We start from the raw sequence: 22,846 nt of genomic DNA on the forward strand, positions 1-22,846 counted from the left end.
CACGGCTTCAGAAGTGCTCAACTGCCCACGTGTCCACTGACTGATTGTGTTACTTCAACAAACAGTGCAATAATGATGTGTGATATCTGACAGCTTTAATTTATACAATATTGAAATATAATGTACTGTTCATAAATTTGACGTTATTGCTGTATTTTTGATGACATTTTTAGGGGAAGCTGTGCTTCATGTGCAGTCTTAAAGAAACCCCCACTGTGTATAATATACTATTATTTATAAACTGCATATTTCCGATTGTAAAATCTAATTGGGTGAGCCACATTTGAATCCGCTGTAAAATGACTATAAACTCACAGTTGTGAGCGCACATTTCATATTAATGCGCTTATTGTTATGTTTCTTTGCAACTGTAAACGGTGTGCATTGGCTGCAGGATAATGTCCATTATGCCCCTTGCTATTGTAATTGTAATTCATTTTAATTAATAGAATTTACATCAAAACATATTTTGGGTGGATAAACTGCATGCTGTAATCTTTATGTCAGTTACACATCTAAAACAAGTTGAGAACTGTGTTACTGAATGACTTTACAGACGTTTTATATATTGGTAAATCAAGTCAACTAAATGCTCAACTTCACACTGGTCCTCTTAGAAGAACAAAAAACAAAGCTGTTATTCAGATTTTGAATAAATTATACACATATGTGCGCAGCGGAGTTGAAAGATTAGTTACAATGTTGAACTGCTGAAAAAATACACATTAAATGGAACATTTTGACGCAACATAAATAAACCTACATGGACTACTTTATATAATTAGTTAAAGGATTAGTTTGCTTAAAAATTTAAATTCAGTCATTGTTTACTCACCCCTGTGTTATTATAACCCCATATGACTTTCTTTCTTTTTTTTAACACAAAGGGAGAAATTGTGAAAAGATTTTGTGCTGTGATGTCATACAATGGCATTTTATGGTGACCACCTCTTCAAGCTTCAAAAGAACAAAATGTATAGTTCAGAAGTCTAATAAATTATTCCATGAGACTCATGATTGTTATGAGAGCATACGTTAAGGTTTGGTGAGAAACAAACCAAAATCAAATGTACTGTTTAGTGAAAATCTTCACCGACCATTGGTCTCCTGTGCACATTCATGAGTCTGTACGCAAGCTTTAGAGCTCCATGCACGAGAGCAACAGTAGTTACACTGCTGCTCGTGAGGAAGGGCGTTCAAGTGAAAACTCGTTTTGTTTCGCTTCAACAGGACCATCTGCGATATTAACAACAAAAAACACAACATAGCTGCGCACAAACCAGAGAGCAGAACTTAAAAACTTGTCTGAAGAGTTTGTAGTGAAGAATAGATGCAGTTCTATACCCAGCCTTATTTGTTTGAACCGGAGTCCTCAATCAAACAGAGAGATGGGGCTGAAGGTAGCTACTGTCACACCGTGTCCTACTCAGACACCAAACGACATGCAATAAAAGTTATCTTTTCTATGTTAATCAGAGTTTTTGTCCTAAGCAGCTGCGACGAGTGACATGACATTCTGTCGATCACTTGATTTCTATATTTGGAACCGTGCCGTTAGTCGCGTCTGATACGATTGCGGGTGAACTAACCCATTTAATTGTAGCATCTGGAATTTAATCTCTATTATTTATTTGATTAATTGTGCAGCCCTAAGTTTACAGTATAGAATAAGTAGAAAAAATTTTAGTAAGAATAATTAACTGCATTACTAAGCAGATTAATTATATTCTGATTATTAACTGCTTTTTGAACACCTTTTTATAAAAGCAGTGATTTTACCATTGCTATGGGGATTTTACTCCATGTTGTGCCTAGAAACCCCCTTTAACTGTGGTAAAGTCCACCGACTCTAGAAGCGTGTGGCAGGGAATTAATACCATCACGGACTTCAAAGGGAATAAAAACTCTGCTGTGAACACTGCTGCCTCTCTCCCGGATGAGCTTAATACTTTTTATGCTCGTTTTGAGGGAACTAACACTGCCCTTGCGGGAGAGAGCTCTCGCGGCCAAAGCTACAGAGGTTAGTTCACTCTCTGTCTCTGTAGCGGATGTAACATGATGCTTCCAATGGGTGAATATCCGTAAAGCCGAGGGTCCAGACGGTATTCCAGGCCATGTCATCAGAGCATGCGCGAACCAACTGGCTGGTGTTTTTACAGATATTTTCAACCTTTCCCTCTCCTTGTCTGTAGTCCCCACATGCTTCAAAACGTCCACCATTTTGCCTGTACCAAAGCAATCCAAAATCACTTGCTTAAATAACTGGCGTCCTGTTGCTCTGACCCCCATCATCAGCAAATGCTTTGAAAGACTAATCAGAGATTACATCTGCTCTGTGCTGCCTGCCTCACTGGACTCACTGCAGTTTGCATACCGCAACAACCGCTGCACTGATGATGCCATTGCATCTACACTACACACTGCTCTCTCCCACCTGGAAAAAAGGAACACATATGTGAGAATGCTGTTTTTAGACTACAGCACAGTATTCAACACCATGGTGCCCTCCAAGCTTGATGTGAAACTCCGGGCTCTGGGCTTAAACAGCTCGCTGTGCAGCTGGATCCTGGACTTCCTGTCAAGCAGATGGCAGGTGGTTAGAATGGGCAGCAACATCTCCTCATCACTGACCCTCAACACTAGAGCCCCACAGGGCTGTGTTCTCAGCCCACTCCTGTATTTCCTCTACACACGACTGTGTGGCAACATACAGCTCCAATGCCATCATTAAGTTTGCTGATGATACGACGGTGGTAGGTCTGATCACTGACAATGATGAAACAGCTTACAGAGAGGAGGTGCACACTCTGACACGCTGGTGTCAGGAGCACAACTCTCCCTCAACGTCAGTAAGACCAAGGAGCTTGTGGTGGACTTCAGGAGAAAAAACAGAGAACACAGCCCCATCACCATCAATGGAGCACCAGTGGAGAGAGTCAGCAGCTTCAAGTTCCTCTGTGTCCACATCACTGAGGAACTCACATGGTCCGTCCACACTGAGGCCGTTGTGAAGAAGACTCGCCAGCACCTCTTCTTCCTGAGACGGCTGAGGAAGTTTGGAATGAACCAAACTTCCCATTGTGTCCTTCAGCAAGGCACTTAACTCCAGGTTGCTCCAGGGGGATTGTCCCTGTAATAAGTGCACTGTAAGTCGCTTTGGATAAAAGCGTCTGCCAAATGCATAAAAAAAAAAAACACCACATCCTCACCTGGTTCTACACCAGCACTGTAGAGAGCATCCTGACTGGCTGCATCACCGCCTGGTATGGCAACAGCACCGCCCTCAGCCGCAAAGCCCTGCAAAGGGTGGTGCGAACTGCCAGACACATCATCGGAGGTGAGCTTCCCTCCCTCCAGGACATCTATACCAGGCGGTGTGTGAAAAAAGCTTGGAGGGTCATCAGAGACTCCAGTCACCCGAGCCATGGGCTTTTCTCACTGCTACCATCAGGCAGGCGGTATCGCAGCATCAGGACCCGCACCAGCCCACTTCATGACAGCTTCTTCCCCCAAGCAGTCCGACTTTTGAACTCTTGATCGTTTACGACACATATATCAGCACGCACTTTATTAGCCTCAGACTGGACCAACATTTTATACTTCACTTAATAATACACTAACCGTTGAATGTCAACACAACACTTCATATTTATTTCCACTGGGGGGGTACATTGTATTTTTATTGTATACAGTCTTCTTATTATGTGTATACTGTATATTGTATATTATTAGGTGTATATTGTATAATGTGTTGTGTAACAAGATGTGTAAACTGTTTTATGTGTAAATCAGATGTTTATTGTAATTGTCATACTGCTATGTTGCTTGGAACTGCACCCAAGACTTTCACCCACTGTTGCACTTGTGTATATGGTTAAGTGACAGTAAACGGATTTGATTTGATTTGAAAATCATTGTGTCACACTGGTTTAAAGTATTGTGTGCTGCATCACAATGATGTAGCTGTGTTTCAGCAGCAGTATTACTACAGTAAAACAACATCAGACTGTAAATGTCTTGAGGAACTCTGTGTTATGTTGTACGGTCACACATTCTGTGCTTTAGGAAACACACTCTCAGCTCACAGCTGTTCCCACACATTACTGTGTGAAAGTGAATCTAGCTGGGAAACAAACCCACAGCTTTGTTCTTTTCAATCTGCTTTAATGGATTTCCGAGCCGTTCCTTAATTTGGCCACGGACATCTCCTGCCTGTTAAAACTCTGTGTGGTTGTGAGTTTACTCTTTTGAGGTGAAGGAACTTGCCTGCTGAAAGCTAATTCAATTAATCTTAACACAAAGGACAAGAACCCAGACTACAAGTTATGTAAACAAGTTAAAAAATTTTAAAGAGCAGAGTTTGAGACTTCAAGTCTTTATCACAATTTCAGTATGTTTACACTCAAGCTCAAGAGTTCAACACTGTTATGAGAACAAAAAATCATAGTGATCACATTTTTACATAAAGCATATTGTTCTAGGCACAAAACACAAGAATACTGACGTTAGGGTGGAGGTTTGGGTGAGAATTAGTCTGGATTAATTATACAATAATAGACCAATAGAGATCTATGATATGTCCTCATTAAGATTAATAAAATTAGATGTGAATCCAAATAAAGCATTTATATGTATGTGTTTGTCACCTCTCCCAGTGACTGCAGACGTTGGGATCATCCAGGTTAAGTGATGTTGACAGAGCAATCACACAGCATGAGACAGCCAATAGAAGAGGAGTACAGGATGGCATCATTACAGCAAACACCTTTGCACAAACAAGCATAAACACAGTAAAATCATTCATACGTGAGAAGTTCATGGGCTGTAATGGAACTGTGTTTAGTACAGACACATGGTGATATTTATGCTCAGCTAACATTGGTTCAAATAAATAAATGTCAGTATTCAGTCCTGTCAGAAGAAGTGTGAAGCTGTTGACTGTGATGTTGGGCATGTTTAATGAGTGATGTGTTATGGGTTCATAAGTGCTGTTGAGAAGCAGGACATTAAGACTGATTCACAGACGACTTTCTTTTTAGTTTTATAATTTTTTGCTGTTGTTGTTGCACTATATGTCCTTCACACAATCCTGCTTAATGCTTTAAACACAACACATTCATGAGGAGCATATTATTAAACTTTTGCTGATGGTTTTCTACATGAATATGTCCATATAAGTCATACAGAAGCTGCTTCAATGGGCGTCTGTAGCATGTACCTGTACCAAGGATGAGAAATGAACTTTTCCATAAAGGGGCAATATTCAGTACCTGGATTTGATTTTCAGGGGCATTTTGTATATTATATTGGACATACAAACCAAATAAAATATATGCAGTGTTATCTTTTATGTCAAACACTTAAATCATAGATTAAAATAAATATGAATAACTAGATTGAGAATTGATTACCTCTTACCCATAAAATTAAATCAACATCAACTCATACTGTACACAGTAATGTGTGTAATTAGGCCTAAATAGAGGAATTTATGTGGCATTTTTTCCCTCTATATTTTGAATTTCTGGAGCATTTTTGTCACTTTCAGTGGCATTTTTGACCTGAGCACCCCATCATTTCTGACCCTGACCTGTACCAGTAGATTTCAGGGGAGGAGAGATTGATGTTCGTAAAAATTTAATTTTGTGTACTGCCTGGACGCTTCTCTTGGAGTCTTTGGGAGCTTCATGAGTTTGATTTGCATTGGATCTGCATCTGATTGTTTATTGGACATCAGGCTTTCAATCAATGTAATTTTGTCCCATCTGGAAGCTTGGCTTCTCTACATGATGATTGGTCAAGCTCTTAAATGGGCAGGACTTTTCAATAAATAGTCAGTAATTGAAACAGTTATGAACTCAAGGGTGTAGATTTGGCTAGGGTTAGGGGGCCTCGGTCAGGGCGTACCAGAGCGGGCAGTGGGGAAGATTCTTGGGAGGCGAACAGGTGCACCTATGCCTGTCGAATCAACTCCAAATCAGCTGGACCACCTGAGGGTGGAGTCTCCACTCTCCCCTGAGGGTAACCTGTCGTGACAGCGCGTCCGCTGTAGTATTGAGGTTGCCCGGGATGTGAGTGGCTTGCAGCGACTTGGAGGGGGGGGGGGGGTGGGTTGCAACGTGAAGCATTTACATGTTTCCATTGATCATGGTATAAATATTGGGGGTTGTACTTGCTTGTTTTGATTATTGGGGGGGGGGGGGGGGGTTACATCCCCCCATCTCCCCTGACAACTATGCCCCTGGATGTATGTGACTGACAGCACAAATACCGATATATGCAATCTAACATAACACATTTATTTCAGCATTCATAATGGGATATTTTGCGGCAAAAACTTTGTTATTAACAATTTTATTTATTCCAAACATAAAAACATACAAACACAACATAAAAAACGGAATCAATTTTTCAGATTAAACCCCCTCCCCCCCGAGTCACTACACCACGAGGACTTAGAGCAAAACTGAAAAAAAAAAAAAAGAAAACTGGACAATGTATATATACAGTAAACTACATAAATACATTATACAATGCATGTAAAACAAAACTGCACAGATTGAGCCATCATCTACTTCATAATGGCAGATGTCATTACAACTTTAAGAACCGGAAGAACTGCACCAACTCAAAAATACTTGGGAATGACTGTGAAGGACACTACAGACAGTGTGGCTCCTTCACACCACCACAAAGACAGTACACACTTACCCTGGGTTTGAAGACTATTACTAGTGCTGCATAATTCTAAATGAAAAAGAGGCAGCACAAGAGCTGGAGATTAAGAGAAGAACTTGACCTCCGTATTACTTGTGCCCTGGGAAAAGCACACCAACTCATTTCAGATGATCAGTACAGAAGAATGCAGAGGAATGAAGATTCAAGCAGCTGCAATATGTCTTCCTCTGGCTGGCACAAACTGATCTGATACTTTATGATACTTTTAATGTACAGAAATGCCACTGGACTACCCCACTTGTATTCTATGTAGTTAGATCTAGATTGTTAAGGCAATTTTCTATATCAGCATCATCTGAATTCTTTGCTCAAATCATGGTCAGCACCGAACACTTCACAAAAGAATAATGAAAAGAAACGTCATGGTTACTTGTGTAACCTCCATTCCCTGATGGAGGGAATGAGACTTTGTGTCGATGTAGTGACACTAGGGGTCACTCTTGGGAGCCCGAGACACCTCTGGTCTTTGATAAAAGGCCAATGAAAATTGGCGAGTGGTATTTGCACTCCCCCGGACATACGGGTATAAAAGGAGCTGGTATGCAACCATTCATTCAGGTTTTATGCTGAGGAGCCTATATAAGGTCCGGCCATTTCAGCGGGTAGTTCAGTGTTGTGGCAGGAGGGACACAACGTCTCGTTCCCTCCATCAGGGAACGGAGGTTACACAAGTAACCATGACGTTCCTTATCTGTCACTCACTCGACGTTGTGTCGATGTAGTGACAGTAGGGGTCCCTATTCGCAATGCCACAATTGGCTGAACTGTGTTACGTGAACTGGTGGTGTGTGGTGGGCAGACTACTGTTTGCCTCATAGCCAGCACACCAGGTCGACACATAACCTCCCCCAACATAGTTATGAGTGTCGAATGGCTCTTTTTGGGGACAAGTCGACTACCCAAAAGACAGAGACAGGCCTAACCCAGTCGTGGCCTTTTTCCCCTTCTTTTTTCCCACTCCCTAAAAAAGAAGGGGGATTATCCGACTGGGCCTCCAGATCTAGTCAGGGGGTGTCCCTCCCAAAGGGAAGACACAGCAGAGACCACACCTCGCCCAAAGAGAGGGGGGATATTTAAATGGAAAAATACATCACATGGTCTTTCCAACCATGTGGAGAGTCTTCAAGGTAGATCCTGCCCAATGGGGGAGGAGTTACTACAAACATGGAGACGGGGCAGAGGGGCTCTGCCCAAGGAAGACGCAGTTTGCCAACAGGGAAACGAATTAGCAGAAGATATATATCGCATGGGGTTAGCCTTACAGAGAACCACCACATGCGGAGCACCTACCCCAGAACAGGGCTCTTAGCGCATGTACTGGGCCGGCAGTGAATCTCTCCGAAAACTCGACTGCCACAGGGCTCGGAGGAAGTCAACCAGGGAACAAACTTGTGAACACTACTGGGAATTAATGGCGCACATCTTCAGCTCAAAAGGAGGTGGAAGGCGCTATGTGCAAGCGATCCACCCGGCCGGATATCCCGGGCTTATCCGCTTGTTGCGTGCCACTACCTGGGACGAAACCGGTTCCACCCGGAGGTTGTACAACCTTGCACAGGTGTTGGGTGTTGCCCAGCCCGCTGCTCTGCAAATGTCTGTTAGAGAGGCACCCCTGGTAGAATGGGCTCGTAGCCCTACCGGGGGCGGCATGTCCTGGGCGAGATATGCCATAGTTGTGGCGTCAATGAGCCAGTGGGCGATCCTCTGCTTGGAGATAGCGCTTCCTTTCCGCTGTGCACCAAAGCAGACAAAGAGCTGCGCAGAGATTCTAAAGCTCTGCGTGCGATCCAAATAGATGCATAAAGCGCGCACCGGACACAGCGACGACAGGGCTGGGTCTGCCTCCTCCTGGGGCAGCGCTTGCAGGTTCACCACCTGGTCCCTAAAAGGGGTGGTGGGAACCTTGGGCACATAGCCCGGTCAGGGTCTCATGATCACGTGAGAGTAACCCAGACCGAACTCCAGGCATGTTTCGCTGACAGAGAACGCTTGCAGGTCACATACCCTCTTGATGGAAGTGAATGCAGTCAGGAGGGCAGTCTTCAAGGAGAGTGCCTTAAGCTCAGCTGACTACAAAGGCTCAAAGGGGGCTCTCTGTGGACCCTGAAGAACTACAGAGAGGTCCCATGAGGGAACGAGGCGCGGTCTGGAGGGATTCAGCCTCCTGGCACCTCTCAGGAAACTGATGATCAGGTCGTGCTTCCCTAAGGACTTACCATTGACTGCGTCGTGGTGTGCTGCTATGGCGGCAACGTACACCTTCAAGGTGGAAATGGACAGCCTCCCTTCCAACATCTCCTGCAGGAAGGAACCAGCCATCGTGATGGTTTGGAAAGCGCAAGCCACGCGTCCAAGTTCCACGCAAGGGGGTCCCAAGGGACAACGTCATCGGACGTACCGGCAGGTGGGGCCTCGCGGCGAGGCGGAGCTCAAGGTGCCACACCACGTCGTGGCCGTGCTGAGTCTAAGGACATCGAAGCACTTACCTGGCTCCTTGTGACCACCCCCAGAACAGCCTGGGACGGGGAGGAAGAGGCCTGTCCTCATGACCCGTGGAGACTGTCACATCGGGGGCGGATTTGTGCCACAGTTGGGCGCTCAGGGGCGGGAGACCGCCGCTGGAGCGCCAAACCTGCCAAATAGAGTGGTGGACGGTGGTCGTGATGACGGCCGTGCACACCGGATACGTGACCCAGGGAACAAGGAAACTGCTCTTGCTAAACTCTTGAGTACTGCAGCCACTTGGGCATGCAGCGCAATTAAATGCAAAAGGTAACAAAAAGATGGAGAGATCTGCTTACCAGCTCCAGAGCAGCGGGTTTCATCATCCCTGGGTCGCCCGTCTCAAGGGCGCTTTGAAGCCTTTCACGGGTTCTGGGCGGCCGCGAGACGGGTGGCGTCTGCTTCCTGCAGTGGGCTCCACACCGGGGCCGGGCCGAAGGGGTGGGCTGTGGTGGAGCCGGTGCAGTCACCGCAGGGGGATGAGTAGACGGGGTGCGGGATCTTGAGCCGCGCCGGGGCAGGATATGCCGGCTAGCATCCATCTATGGCTCCACCATCGAGAACTGTTGGGCAAAGTCCTTGACGGTGTTGCCAAATAGGCCAGCCTGGGAGATGGGGGCAGCAAGGAATCGTGTCCTGTTGGCCTCACCCATCTCGACCAGGTTGAGCCAAAGGTGGTGCTCCTGGACCACTAATGTGGACATCGTCCGCCCGAGAGACCACGCCGTGACCTCCGTCGCTCTGAGAGCGAGATCGGTTGCCGAGCGCAGTTCCTGCATCAATCTCGGGGCGGAAGTACCCTCGTACAGTTACTTTAGCGCCATGGCGGACTTGCAGGAGAGCCATGGCGTGCAGGGCGGAGGGGGCTTGTCCAGCGGCACCGTAGGCCTTGGCCATCAGAGACGACGTAAACCTACAGGCCTTGGACGGGGGCTTTGGGCACCCGCGCCAGGTGGCGTCGCTCTGCAGGCATAGGTGCACTGCGAGCGCCTTTATCCACCGGGTGATTGCCGAATAGCCCTTGGCCACCCCACCATCGAGGGTAGTAAGGGCAGGGAAGCTGAAAAGATCGGGACCGGGCAGTAAAAAGTGCCTCCCATAACCTTGCCAGCTCTTCATGCACTTCCGGGAAGAAAGGAACGGGGGCGGGGCGTGGCTTTGAGTGGAACCAATCAATCATCGAGCCGCGAGGGTTCAGGGAAGAGCAGAGGGTTCCACTCTAGCCGACGCTCGCGGCTGCCCGGGAAAGCATGTCTTCATCTCCGCGTCAGCCTGTGACTGGACAATCGTCCCCAAAGGGAGGAGCCCAGCTGAGGCTTCCGACTGGACGAGCCCGCTCTCCGATGCTGCACTCGAGAGCTCATCACTTTCACGGGCTCCGAATAAGAGGTCGAACTCGCTGTGAGATGAGCCGGCGGACTCATCCGGAAGCCCGATCAGGGCAGACGAGCGTGCCGGGGAATGGGAGGTCCACGGGGGGATACCCGGCAGAGGCGGTCCCATTTGGGTCCCCAAATCACCCTCAGTGCTAGCCGCGCTGGCCTCATACTCGTGGGTAAAAGGACCAAGGCGGGGAGCCTCTGGGGTGGCTTGCTTTCTTACGAAGGCGAGCCGCAACCGCATCGTTGCCATGGACATGTCCTCGCAATGAGAACGCTGTCTCCACGTGAGCAGTGCCCAGACACGAAAGACAGTGATCGTGACCGTCAGAAGGCGAGAGATAACGAAAGCAACCAGGAATAACACGCAATCGGAAAAGCGTCTTTAGAAAGACGCGTCTTTAAAAAGACGTTCCGTGTGTGCCACTCTTTTAGAGAAATATACTCTTTTATTTCTGCCGAAGCACCCCGGGGCATTCTCTGCATTGCACCAGTGCAGAGGGGGGAGAAGCCGCTGAAATGCGCCGTCAGATCCAGCAGAGGTGAATGAACAGTCGTGGGAATTCAGCTCAGTGAGCATGACCATTCGGCTCCAAAGAGAAAATCTGAATGAGTGGTTGCCTACCAGCTCCTTTTATACCTGTATGTCCGGGGGAGTGGCATGCAAATACCACTTGCCAATTTTCATTGGCCTTTTATCCAAGACCAGAGGTGTCTCGGGCTCCCAAGAGTGACCCCTAGTGTCACTACATCAACACAACGTCGAGTGAGTGACAGATAGGGAACACATGACAAAGTCTAACTGAACTTGACTAGCCCCACCTGTGACTCACTATGACCCATTCCTTATGCCCTACTCACTCCAAAAGACAGATCTCTTGATGTGGCCACTCTGAAGGGAACATGACATTACTGTATAAATGGACCCTTCGCTAACAGTCTTGTGGATGGGCGCTTCATAGAGAACTTTTTTTCGTACTTTCGTTTGGAACGACCCTTCGAGTGGTATCCTCTTCCCGCAGTTCTTCATTTGGAACGACCCTCCGAGGGGTGTCCCCTTCCCGCAGTTAAAAAATGCAGTTTATAAAACGTGCTGTTTGTGCTACATTCCAGACTTCACAACAATCATCACTACACTCATCAGTATGCCACTGTTAAGATCAGTGTGCCAAAGATACAGTGACATTCAGGGTGGTCGAGTTTTTACTGACGCAATCTGTTGAGGTTCATCTCGTGCACTCTATAGAGCGCAATTGTCTGGTTCCGGAAGTAAAAATCCCATAAATGTTTTCCATTGTGTAATTGATTTTAACAATAAATTACTTACTATATAAACTTTTAAAGACAGACCTACCTTGAGCTCCGAGGTTGTTAATCGATGGTATATGCTTCTGTTGAAGCCATCCTTCTGTTTTATTTTCAACTTTTCAAATTTTTTTGAAATAGTATTTAAAAGCGGAATTCCTGATGAAGAACTTACCCATGATCCTGTAGAAAAGATTCACCAATCAGAGAATCATGCCAAAAGAGCTCTGCAGCTCTGCCCACTCCCATGATGCACTGTGAATGATGCAATCGAATCACTCTCAAACTACTTATATATTTGTATATGTCTAAATATTTTGAAATGAATAAAATATATTGTTTCTACACTTATAATCAAGCATAGTTTTTAATTCAATTACTTCATTCACAATGCCTCATGGGGTTGTAGTTTATTCCCTCATTAAAGATGTTAAGCACACCATCTTGTATTTTTGTCTTTTTGTCTGATTTTGAAATACTTTTGTGCTTCAAATCAAAGTTCATGATGTTGTGATTCACCTTGGAGCTGGTTGGTTTGGTTCATGGCGCACAACTCTTTTGTGAAAGATTTTATGAATTCCCAAGGAAAAAAATGAATGAGAAAAATACTTCCGGAATCAGGACAGCTGATAAAGTGGGCGGGCACTGTTGCGCTCTATTGAAACTGAATGTGCAATCTACTGTTGCTATGGTTACTTCTTCTGGCAAAAACAACTTATGTTTGCAGGCGTCTATTTAGTGCACTCAAACTCATTTGTCTAACTGACTTTTGCAGTTACTGAAGCGTTCATGACGTTTTCTGAATTAAAAGTGATTTGAATGAGAATACAGTGTGTAGTTTGAATATGTGATATGGTCTACCTTTTAAGAGCCCCAAAACTTTTGTCTGGACCCCCCTAACCTACAATTAGGGTGGTCCGGGGTGGATGGTGTCAGACCCTGTAATTCACACCCTGCTAGAGATCTTTCAGTATCTTCACTCTTCAGCATCACTTTCCCAGTTTATTGTAAATCAACGCCTCTCAGAAGCATCTATATTCACAATTATTCTTTAAATATTATTGTGTTTACTCCTCTTTATTCTGCTACACCATTAAAATACAGAATTTTTATTTGTCTACAATGTACTTACAACATCCCCAAAATTTATGAAAAACAACCACTTTCCATTGAAAGCATCCATTTACAGCTGCTTGTGTTGCATTTACTGAGCGTTCACATGAGAGGACTCCGTCTTGATTTAGTGTCTCAACTGCAGTATTAACAACCTGGCAACATAGTAGGAATATCTGTGTTGTAGCTGTAAATGAGGGTGTAAGATGACTCTGTGACCCAGTGTGTTTGCAGGCAGTTAATGGGAATAGCAGTGCTGTCCAACATCAGTTTCACTGAGAGTTAATGCCACACAGCTGCACTCGCAAAAACTGCAGCCGTATACACACAAGAGATGACTCGGCCATGCACTGCAGGCGCCTGAGGGGGGATTTCTACAGCACTGAACACTGAGTAACCAAAACTCAATAGTCTCTGAAGCCTCAGAAGTCATTCCAGAGTGGACAGAGGGTCTGTCCCCAAATATCTCCTTTACAAAACAACAATTCGCTCAGTGAGTGACAGTCTTTACTATTCACATCAAGCAAGTTTCTTCAACTTCAGGCACTTTCATGCCCTAGGGACAGTGTAGGGCAAATTACTCAAAAAAGTAAACCACTACAAATTACTTCTTCAAAATTTTAACCTGTTTATTTACTGATTACTTTAACGAAAAGTTTATCACATTACTAATTACTTTACTTTTAAATTTCTTTCTAAAACACTTTTCATATGAAAGCTTTTGTTTTCCCAAACAAATAATTCAAAATAATATCTATATTTCCTCCTTGTATATTATCGCACACTTTCAGCTATTTAAAAGTCAGTAACTGTAATCTGATTACAAAAAATAAATTTTAATCACTTACATTACTTTTGACTTTAAAGTAATTTGATTAAAGTAACAAATTACTTTGTAATAGGATTACAACCAACATTGCCCAGGGGTTGATTTTAATTAAAACACAACTTTTCTTTTTATTCGCTATATAAAGATCACCTTAATAGAAACTTGAATTTTGACCTGACCTTCATCATTTGTTTTTGGTACTTTTTATAATGCCTTTTATGAATAGATTTTAGCCTTGTTCCAGACCCAGACTTTCAATATTAAACTATGAAAATCCATTATTCAAATAAAAATAATTACATTTAAATCTATGATCATCTAAACAAAAAGTGAAATAAACATATACCCTTTTTTCTCTGTAGTTCATAAAGTCATCGCATACGATGTTGTTGAGTCTCAAGCAACTAAATAAATGTAAACATTTGACAAAAAATTTAAAACATTAACCAACATTACCGACCACATACATTAAGATAAAAAAATAATACCCCACCATGTTTTCAAAAAAGCCTACATTTCTGGGGGCCTGGGTAGCTCAGTGAGTATTGATGCTGACTACCACTCCTGGAGTCATGAGTTCGAATCCAGGGTGTGCTGAGTGACTCCAGCCAGGTCTCCTAAGCAACCAAATTTGCTAGGGAGGGTAGAGTAACATGGGGTAACCTCCTTGTGGTCAAGATTAGTGGTTCTCGCTCTCAGTGGGGTGTGTGGTAAGTTGTGCGTGGATTGCAGAGAATAGCATGAGCCTCCACATGCAGAGTCTCCACAGTGTCATGCACAACGAGCCACGTGATAAGATGCACGGATTGACTGTCTCAGAAGCAGAGGCAACTGAGGCTTGTCCTCCACCAGCCAGATTGAGGTGAGTAACCACACCACCATGAGGACCTACTAAGTAGTGGGAATTGAGCATTCCAAATTGGGGAGAAAAAAAAAACTACATTTCCAACACAGCCATGTAAATGTCATTTTCGGCAAACGGCAACACAGAGTTTAATGGCATTTGGTGCTGTTGTGTGAATGGTACTATCAAAACAAAAATTACAGAAAGTCTTTGCATGTGTGAATAACACATGTGGTTCATTTAAAGGCAACCTAATGATTTTCCTGTAATTTACCTGGTTGCATTTGTGAAAGGGGCTATGTAAATGGCTATAAACAAAAATTTAGCATTACTCACTAAATGACTGAGAATCACTCTGGCCGTAAAGTCAATCTGATCACAAACTCAAGTGGAAACACAAGCTCCCGTTCTAGGAGACACATGACAGACGGAAACAAACATGGATGTATGGGAGCGCTGCCGTTGATGCTGCTGCTTCTCTGTTCAGTCTCAAAAGAAATGGGCCGAGCTCATTTGGGTGTGGTCTTGAGAAAGACAAGACTGCGATGTGAGTTGAAGGTGAGTGGCCATAAATGTTTGTTGAGTGCTTTGAGCGCCATCTCCATTTCTTCGTGGTCCAGTTTTGTGGCCATGCTCGGTCCACTTCCATTGGCTGCTCACTGTATGACTTCATATTTGAGTCATGGAGCATCATACACTATGAGATTTCCTCTACAGTACAGCGTATATATGAATCATCTCCATTTTACGGCATCCTGACCTTGTACGTGCTCAAACCGTTAATCTATCGACTCTGTTCACACAGCATCAAAACTGAATTTTTAGGTAATGTTACAACTTCTCATTCAGGGAAATAGCCAGTGCAAAATTTACTAGTATTTTCCAATGTGTTGTGTTCACACAGTACACCAAACAATTATGCACCTAATAACGTTTTTTCAATTGTGTATTTGATAACCAAGTGGACAAAAGTGTAAAAAAAAAAAAAATTTAAAAAAAGTGTGAAAATATGATTTAATTGTGTATATTTAAGACATTTAAATGTTAGCTATTAAATTATCCTGAGCAAGAAAAAGGAGTCTGTCATTTTATTTGAAAAAAGGTTCATAATTTCATTTCCATCAGCATCATTTCCAGCACAGAATTCTATTAAACACAATACAGAATTTGAGATGTGCTGGAAATGAATGGAATGACATAAAGCTCCTGTGATGTTGGACATTGTTAATAAACAAATTAAATTAAAGTGAGAGACTGAAATATGTTTTAATGAGACTTTACTGTCTAGAAGTCCACAGTGATAAAAGTGCCTGAAGTTAAAGAGCACCTGTTATGGTTTTTCAAATATTACCTTTCATGTAGTGTGTTATATAGCTGTTTGTGAATGTAAAAAAAGTCTAAAAAAATCAAAGTGCACAACAAGTGGAGTTATTGACTCCCAAAAGAAAGAACCGATTCTGAACACCTGAAATGAGTCGTTAGTAATTCCAGACATACTTCCTGTACTAACCTATGTAATTTGGTACAAAAAACCCACCTCTGGTCTTCGTTGGCTGCTCACGAACAGCTTTGACCCACCCTCAAACACTGCACTAAGTGGTAGACCAATCACAACAGACTGGGACATCTGACCAATCAGAGCAGAGTAGGCTCTCTGAAAGGAGGAGTTTAGAATGAATCCTTTAGAATGGATCATTGAACGAGTCGTTTCTGACACTGGGGAAAAAAAGGTAATGCTGCAATTTAAATTATGAGCAAATTAAAGTGTTTTTTGACTCTGGATACATGTAAATCTATTGTATGACACCTTTAAAACAAAATTAGGCACATTTAAAAACCATAATAGGTGCTCTTTAAAGAAACCACTAATGACTGTAAGGATATCTGCTGATAACAGTCTTGTATAATGTTGTGTGGTATGTGCAGTCAGTGAGCCCATTGACAGTATTGATAGAGTAACACTACACAATGGGCTCATGAACACTCAACAGGAGTAAAGTGTGTCCTCTCTAAACTGTCTCCAGAACAGTTGAAGGAGCAGATGTTACTAAGATGCCCTCAATGATCACTGCATCAGTCTCGTTCAGCTCAAACCAACACATGAACACAGATTCCGAATCATTCATCCAGTATTTCTTTGGATATTGTAATGTGCTCAAGTTTTATTGCTGATGGTTTCAGCAGATGTGCAGTGTGTCATGTTTACGCTGAGCTCCACACATCAAGAGCATTATAAGCCCTGTAGACGACGTGTGGAGAAGTGAGCAGGAAATTAGTGTTGTGTCTACTACTGTACATTCGTACATGTCTAGTGGCACTTCAAGAGCTCTGCACAAGGGGGGAAATATTACATTACACTCTTTATCTGTGAGGGGAACCAGTTCAGACAAAGAGCAAAACTCGCATACAGGACATACTGGGATTACAATCTGTAAAGTCAATGTGAAAGCTGCTCTTTTATTCATCTCCTCCAATAAATACACAAGTCTTAAGTGTGATTACATCTGAATAGTCTATTTGAGTTATAATGTGGACAGATCTCTAGATCTCTTATAAAGCTCTGTAATTTGGAACTAGTAAGAAAGTATTTTAAGATATCTTAAATTGCTCTTCCATTTATTGACATCTAAAATGCCAAATCTATTGTTGAAATAAATGTACAGAAAATTAACATTTGTACTAGTTTCAACAAGAATGGATACTTGTTCTAGTAACAATGTTACTACTAGTACCTCACTGTAACCCAGGTATCTGCATTTTTTTAAAGAAATTGAGGGATGGGTTGAAATTATTTTTTTGCCTGAAATGCCACAGATTCTGTCGACTGAGCTTAACTTGTCTGAACCTGGAATGTTCCTTTAAAGGGGTCATGAAGTGCTTTTTTATAATTGTATTATCTTCCCTGAGGTCCAATGATAATGTTATACAAATATTTTTGCACCAAAACAGTCACAATTTTGTAATATATCATATATCATATATCATTTTCCACCCTGTTTTTGGCCCTCTGTCTGAAACACTTGGTTTTGGCCTAAGCGCCTCCTAACAACTTCAACGCAAACACCCACTGTTATGATTAAATAACATCATGCAGCCCCTCAAATTCAGCAAACAGTCATGACATTTGAAATATTCATGAATGAAAAGGTTTACTTACGTTTTTGAAGTGTTTTTAATTGTCCCATTCTTCAATAACAGTTCCTTTGCAAAGCTTGAATCGTATTATGAATGTTTCACAAGCAATACACGCTGACATGAGCCGAAAAAAAACACACACACACACACAGTCCAAAGCATGGTGAAATGACACACACACATACTGTAGGCACACTGAGGCGCACATCACCGGAAACACACTGAAGCGGTCAAAGACGTCCATCTAGTTCATGTTTATATACACCAACAATTAAATATAGTGCAGATGGGCGAAAGAACGGGTCCATGACGCGTTTGTTCTCAAAACAACAAGAGGCAGCAGCTGAATGAAAGAAAATTGCTTCTCCCTTTCAGAGTTGTAACTTGACACCGCATCTTTTAAAAGTGGCGAGATACATGGCAGTGAGTCTGTGTAGTTCATGTTTATATACAAAATAATTAAAGATAGTCCAGATGGGTCCCTCTTTGGTGTTAAGGAATAGTTAGCCACACAAGGCCTGCTCTCTTATTTGAACTGCGCCAGTGGGCGGGGCCATGACGCATGTTGTGGGATGTGTAAATACAAATGAGCAATATTTTGTGATGTCACGAACAGACAGATTTCAAAACGAAACGTTTCAGCTGGGTGGTAACTATAAATGCTCTTTTTAGACTGTGGAGGAAGTTTTGAGTTCTGAAATGTACAGCATGTTTTTATAGTACAATTACCTCTTATATGTCTAAATATCAAGGACAATTTGATTCTCTTGACCCCTTTAAGTGTTAATAAATCGACATAACCATTATTACATAGACATGATGTATTCTTGCTCAGGCAAAAAATAAATAAATACTGTTGTGGTGATACGCCAAAGAATAAATGACATTTCTGATGTGTTTTCATTGTATTCTGGTCATGTTTGGGTTTCAGAGGCAGCAATCACTGATTGAAATATCAAGTTACTTTCACAGAAATTACTTGAGACATTTTTCCCTTTATGGTCTATCGATGGATTTTTTACATAAAACTAAAAGACAAACTCAAGGGAAATGCATGTGAATTGAATGAATGAAAATGAATATTATGATTTCAGATATGAAGGTGTCATTTACAGTTTTTTTACGATTGCTTTCACACTAAGATTAAAAACACACAGTTAGTGAAACCTGACACTCAAGGAGCAAAGCCTCAGCCCAGATCTGCACAACTATATGCACATTCTCAGCCTCACACTTTTTGCAAAACACTAAACACACTTCTCCACATTAGACACAGAAATCTAACACAATGTCACTTCTTTGCCATTTCAAGGCACTGCCTTACAAAATACCACACCTATGAACCAATTGATCAAACACGGCTGTCAGGTGTAAAGACACTTAGGTGCTTAACTGTAAACTCCCTGATCAGGCGTAAGCATTATAAAAAGGCAACAGGTGAGTTTACCTGTCTTCAACAAAAATGGAAAGCAACGTTGCAGGAAGAGGAAGAGGAAGAGGGAGAAACATCATTGGCCACAGAGCTATTTTCAATGTCCCGGGCCAACGTGTTGGTTTGTAACATCACAATGTGCGCTGCAATCACGCAGAATGGGGTCCTCCACTAACTTAGGTGCTTACAACACGGCCCACATACTCACATTTTTAGACAGACTACAGAACATCGTCACAGCAGAAGACCAAATGGATGCAGAGCAGATGAGATACATTGTCATCTGGGACCAAAACTGGTTTCATCAGCATCTACAACTTTCACTCAAATACCTCCCACCACACTCTCCCTTCCTTAACCCTATTGAGGATTTTTTTCCGCATGGCAGTGGAAGGTTTACGATCTCCAGCCCTATGTCAGGATACCCCTCATTCAAGCCATGGAGGAGGCCTGCGACCTAATTGATGCAGGCTCTGTGCAAGGATGGATTCGCCATTCAAGAAGATTCTCCCCTTGCTGTCTTGCAAGAGAAGACATAGCCTGTGATGTGGACGAAGTGCTATGGTGAGATCCAGCTAGGCGAAGAGATGATGCTTAGGGTTTTTTTTTTTTTTTTAATTCATGCTCTCTCTTTTGTCTCCATGAATGTTTTGCTGTGTTTACTCTATGAATGGATGTATTGACTGATTTTACAGTGTGGAGAGAACTAGGGAACAGTGGTGGCTCAGCGGTTAAGGCTCTGGGTTATTGATCAGAAGGTCAGGGGTTCAAGCCCCAGCACTGCCAAGATGCCACTGTTGGGCCCTTGAGCAAGGCCCTTGACCCTATCTGCTCCAGGGGTACTGTATCATGGCTGACCCTGCACTCTGACCCCAGATTAGCTGGGATATGTGGAAAAAAAGAATTTCACTGTATATGTGCAAATGTATAATATGTGATTAATTAAATAAATATTTTCATCAGTGTGCAGTACTGGTGTTGTGTTTGGTCAATATATTCATGTACTTTAACAATATCTCTGAAAAAATCAAACCCAGACTATATCATCAGAAAAGTAGAAATGTTAAAAGTGTATTAGATAGCTCAAAATTCATGGGATTTTTTGGGAAAGAGGACCCATCTCTGTAGGTCACTGACGTCATGGCTTTTCTCTCAAACTACCCAGTGAACACACACACACACGTGTTGCTGTCAATCAACACAGCTCAGTTTGTGCTTCAGTTTAACTCCCTAGCATCTTTTTACCTATCGTCTTCTCTTTTAATAGCAACAAGACTGCATCAATGCCTCTGAACAAACACAACAATATGAGATACTCACAACAGCTCAAATCAAACTCCCTCATTAAAACACCTCATTGTGATATTCGAAATGAACAAATATTAATGGATGTGAATTCATCTCCATTAGATTCTGAGAGGGAAAATGACTGCAGAATCAGCTGAATATGAAGTACAAATACACGTACAAACATACAGCAGAAGAATGTGAAGCTATGGCCTGATTTATTTTAATCTTTTGGAAACGTTGGTTTATAACAAACCTTGTAATTATGATCAGGAATAATGCTGCTTTACTGCCAGCAGCTGGAGCATCTCAAACTATTCTAAACAGAGATATTCTCATCATCAGATGGTCAGAATCACAGCAGCAAAACACCCACACAACACTGATGGATGTTATCTGCTAACAGAATAATGAGCACAAACACACTGAATCACACTACATTTTTATTTTACAAGTGGCCTACACAAGTAAACACATCAGGTAACTAGTTTATATTCTCAGCTTCAGACGGCCCACAGTCTGTGCTCTTTGCTGTTTTAATCAAAGGTCTGGCTACATGAGAATACTAGTTTACTGAAATATAACTGTTGCAGACATGAAGTAGAAAACTGAACGCAAAATACAGAAATCCTCTTATAATGCCGTCTGCTCATCTCACCATCAGACAGAATAGAGAGACTTGATATCATTCATCAGCTTCACTCATATTTACTGATATACACAATACACTGCATTCGAATTCAACATATTTGATTTGGCGTTTCAGATATTAATACATGAAAGGTCAATTAAAGATATCTTAAAGGCTTTCTTACTAGTTACAATCAAAAATGTCATTTTTTGTATCAAGAATTAACATTTTTACTAGTGCAAACCTACTTACTGAAATCAAAATTGTACATTTTCACTTGTAGTAATTCCATTAATGATATCAAGAATTGTAGATATCTATAATTTATATCATGCACATGATTAAATGTCAAAAGGGTTTGTGATACACATATTGTATATAGAGTGCATACAGTACATCATTTGTTTGAATATGTGCCAGTGGGAGCATGAGGACTTCCCAGCGCAGTCTTACTTTCTCTCAAGGTTTTGTCCTCAACTACTTCAACATCTTATAAATGTATCATTTTATCCTGAGTTGCCACAGTAACCTTTTAATGCACTATTCTGTATAAAGTACAACATGTATTGTAAAAAGTGTTCCACAAATAAATTAAAAAGAAAAAAAGAAGAGAAAACTAAAGGCACAAGAGTAAAACATTCTGTTTGATTTAAGTTCTGAGTGTTTAAATGAGAAAAGAGAATTAGAGATTAATGTGTGCTGCTGCATTCAGAGACAGTCACATGAGCGTGACACTCACACAAACACACACACTCAAACAAACACACACACACTCACTCACACACAAACACACGCACACACACTCACTCACTCACTCACACACGCACACACACTCACTCACTCACTCACACACACACACACACACACACACTCACTCACACAAACACACACACACTCACTCACACACAAACACACGCACAAAAACTCAAGTAATGAATGATCAGATTAATTGATTTAAGATTATAGCTACGTACTTAGATAATACTTCAAATATAATTGAATACCCCCCTTATCATTAAAACATTCATAAACTGAACTAATATTAACGATACCTGGAAAAAATACACATATCCAATTAATTTACTATGAAGTCCGATGTATTTGGTCTTATCTTATGATGAAGCTTAAGTGTTGTTTTGTGTCCGTGCAGCAGAAATATATAAAATATGAATGAAATAAAAGTGGTTTAGTCACAATACTGTGTATATAATGTGTCAGTAATATTATGAAAATAAAAACTTACCACTTCTAAACAAAAGTTTCCGTCTGATCCAAACACATGGAATCCGCTTAATGTGAGTGTCACAGAACAGAAATCTGTTTAATGAAGGAATTCGCTGTTGGTGGAGTTTTCCACTACTGTTACTCGCGCAGCTTCAACTCCTCAAGCGAGACTCTACTGCTCTTATGAAGTCATCGGCGGACAGCCAATAGGTGCCGCTGTTCTGTGGAGAAAGCGTCTGAGATTCGGTTTCTACGTCAGGTTTTTTTTTTTTTTTTTTAGTGCCAAGAGCACACAAAAAAGGAAAATACAAATAAAATAAAATACAACAGCCAGTGGGAAACAGTTCTTAAAGGTTATCAATAAACAGTATTCGTTGACATTTTTGTTTATGGCCAATAAATGTGTAACATAAGAATTCAAATCAAC

General features: G+C 42.1%; 1 protein-coding gene across 4 annotated transcripts in view; it reads right to left on the reverse strand.

Moving 5' to 3' along the window:
• The window catches only part of LOC127433362 (multiple epidermal growth factor-like domains protein 10), a 155,821-nt gene extending 133,236 nt beyond the window's left edge, over positions 1-22,585 (reverse strand). For 2 of the 4 annotated variants that reach the window (XM_051685191.1, XM_051685189.1), the window contains exons 1-3: positions 22,439-22,585; positions 16,248-16,364; positions 4,647-4,765 (exon numbers count right to left, since the gene is read on the reverse strand). In XM_051685191.1, coding sequence (XP_051541151.1) covers positions 4,647-4,765; positions 16,248-16,337 — 209 coding nt within the window. In that variant the 5' untranslated portion in view covers positions 16,338-16,364; positions 22,439-22,585. The remainder of the gene's footprint in view (positions 1-4,646; positions 4,766-16,247; positions 16,365-22,438) is intronic. The other 2 variants (XM_051685190.1, XM_051685192.1) reach the window with 2 other exon arrangements.
• Positions 22,586-22,846: the final 261 nt, after the last annotated feature.

Source organism: Myxocyprinus asiaticus, chromosome 43 (assembly GCF_019703515.2).
Source record: "Myxocyprinus asiaticus isolate MX2 ecotype Aquarium Trade chromosome 43, UBuf_Myxa_2, whole genome shotgun sequence".
Lineage (NCBI taxonomy): Eukaryota > Metazoa > Chordata > Actinopteri > Cypriniformes > Catostomidae > Myxocyprinus > Myxocyprinus asiaticus.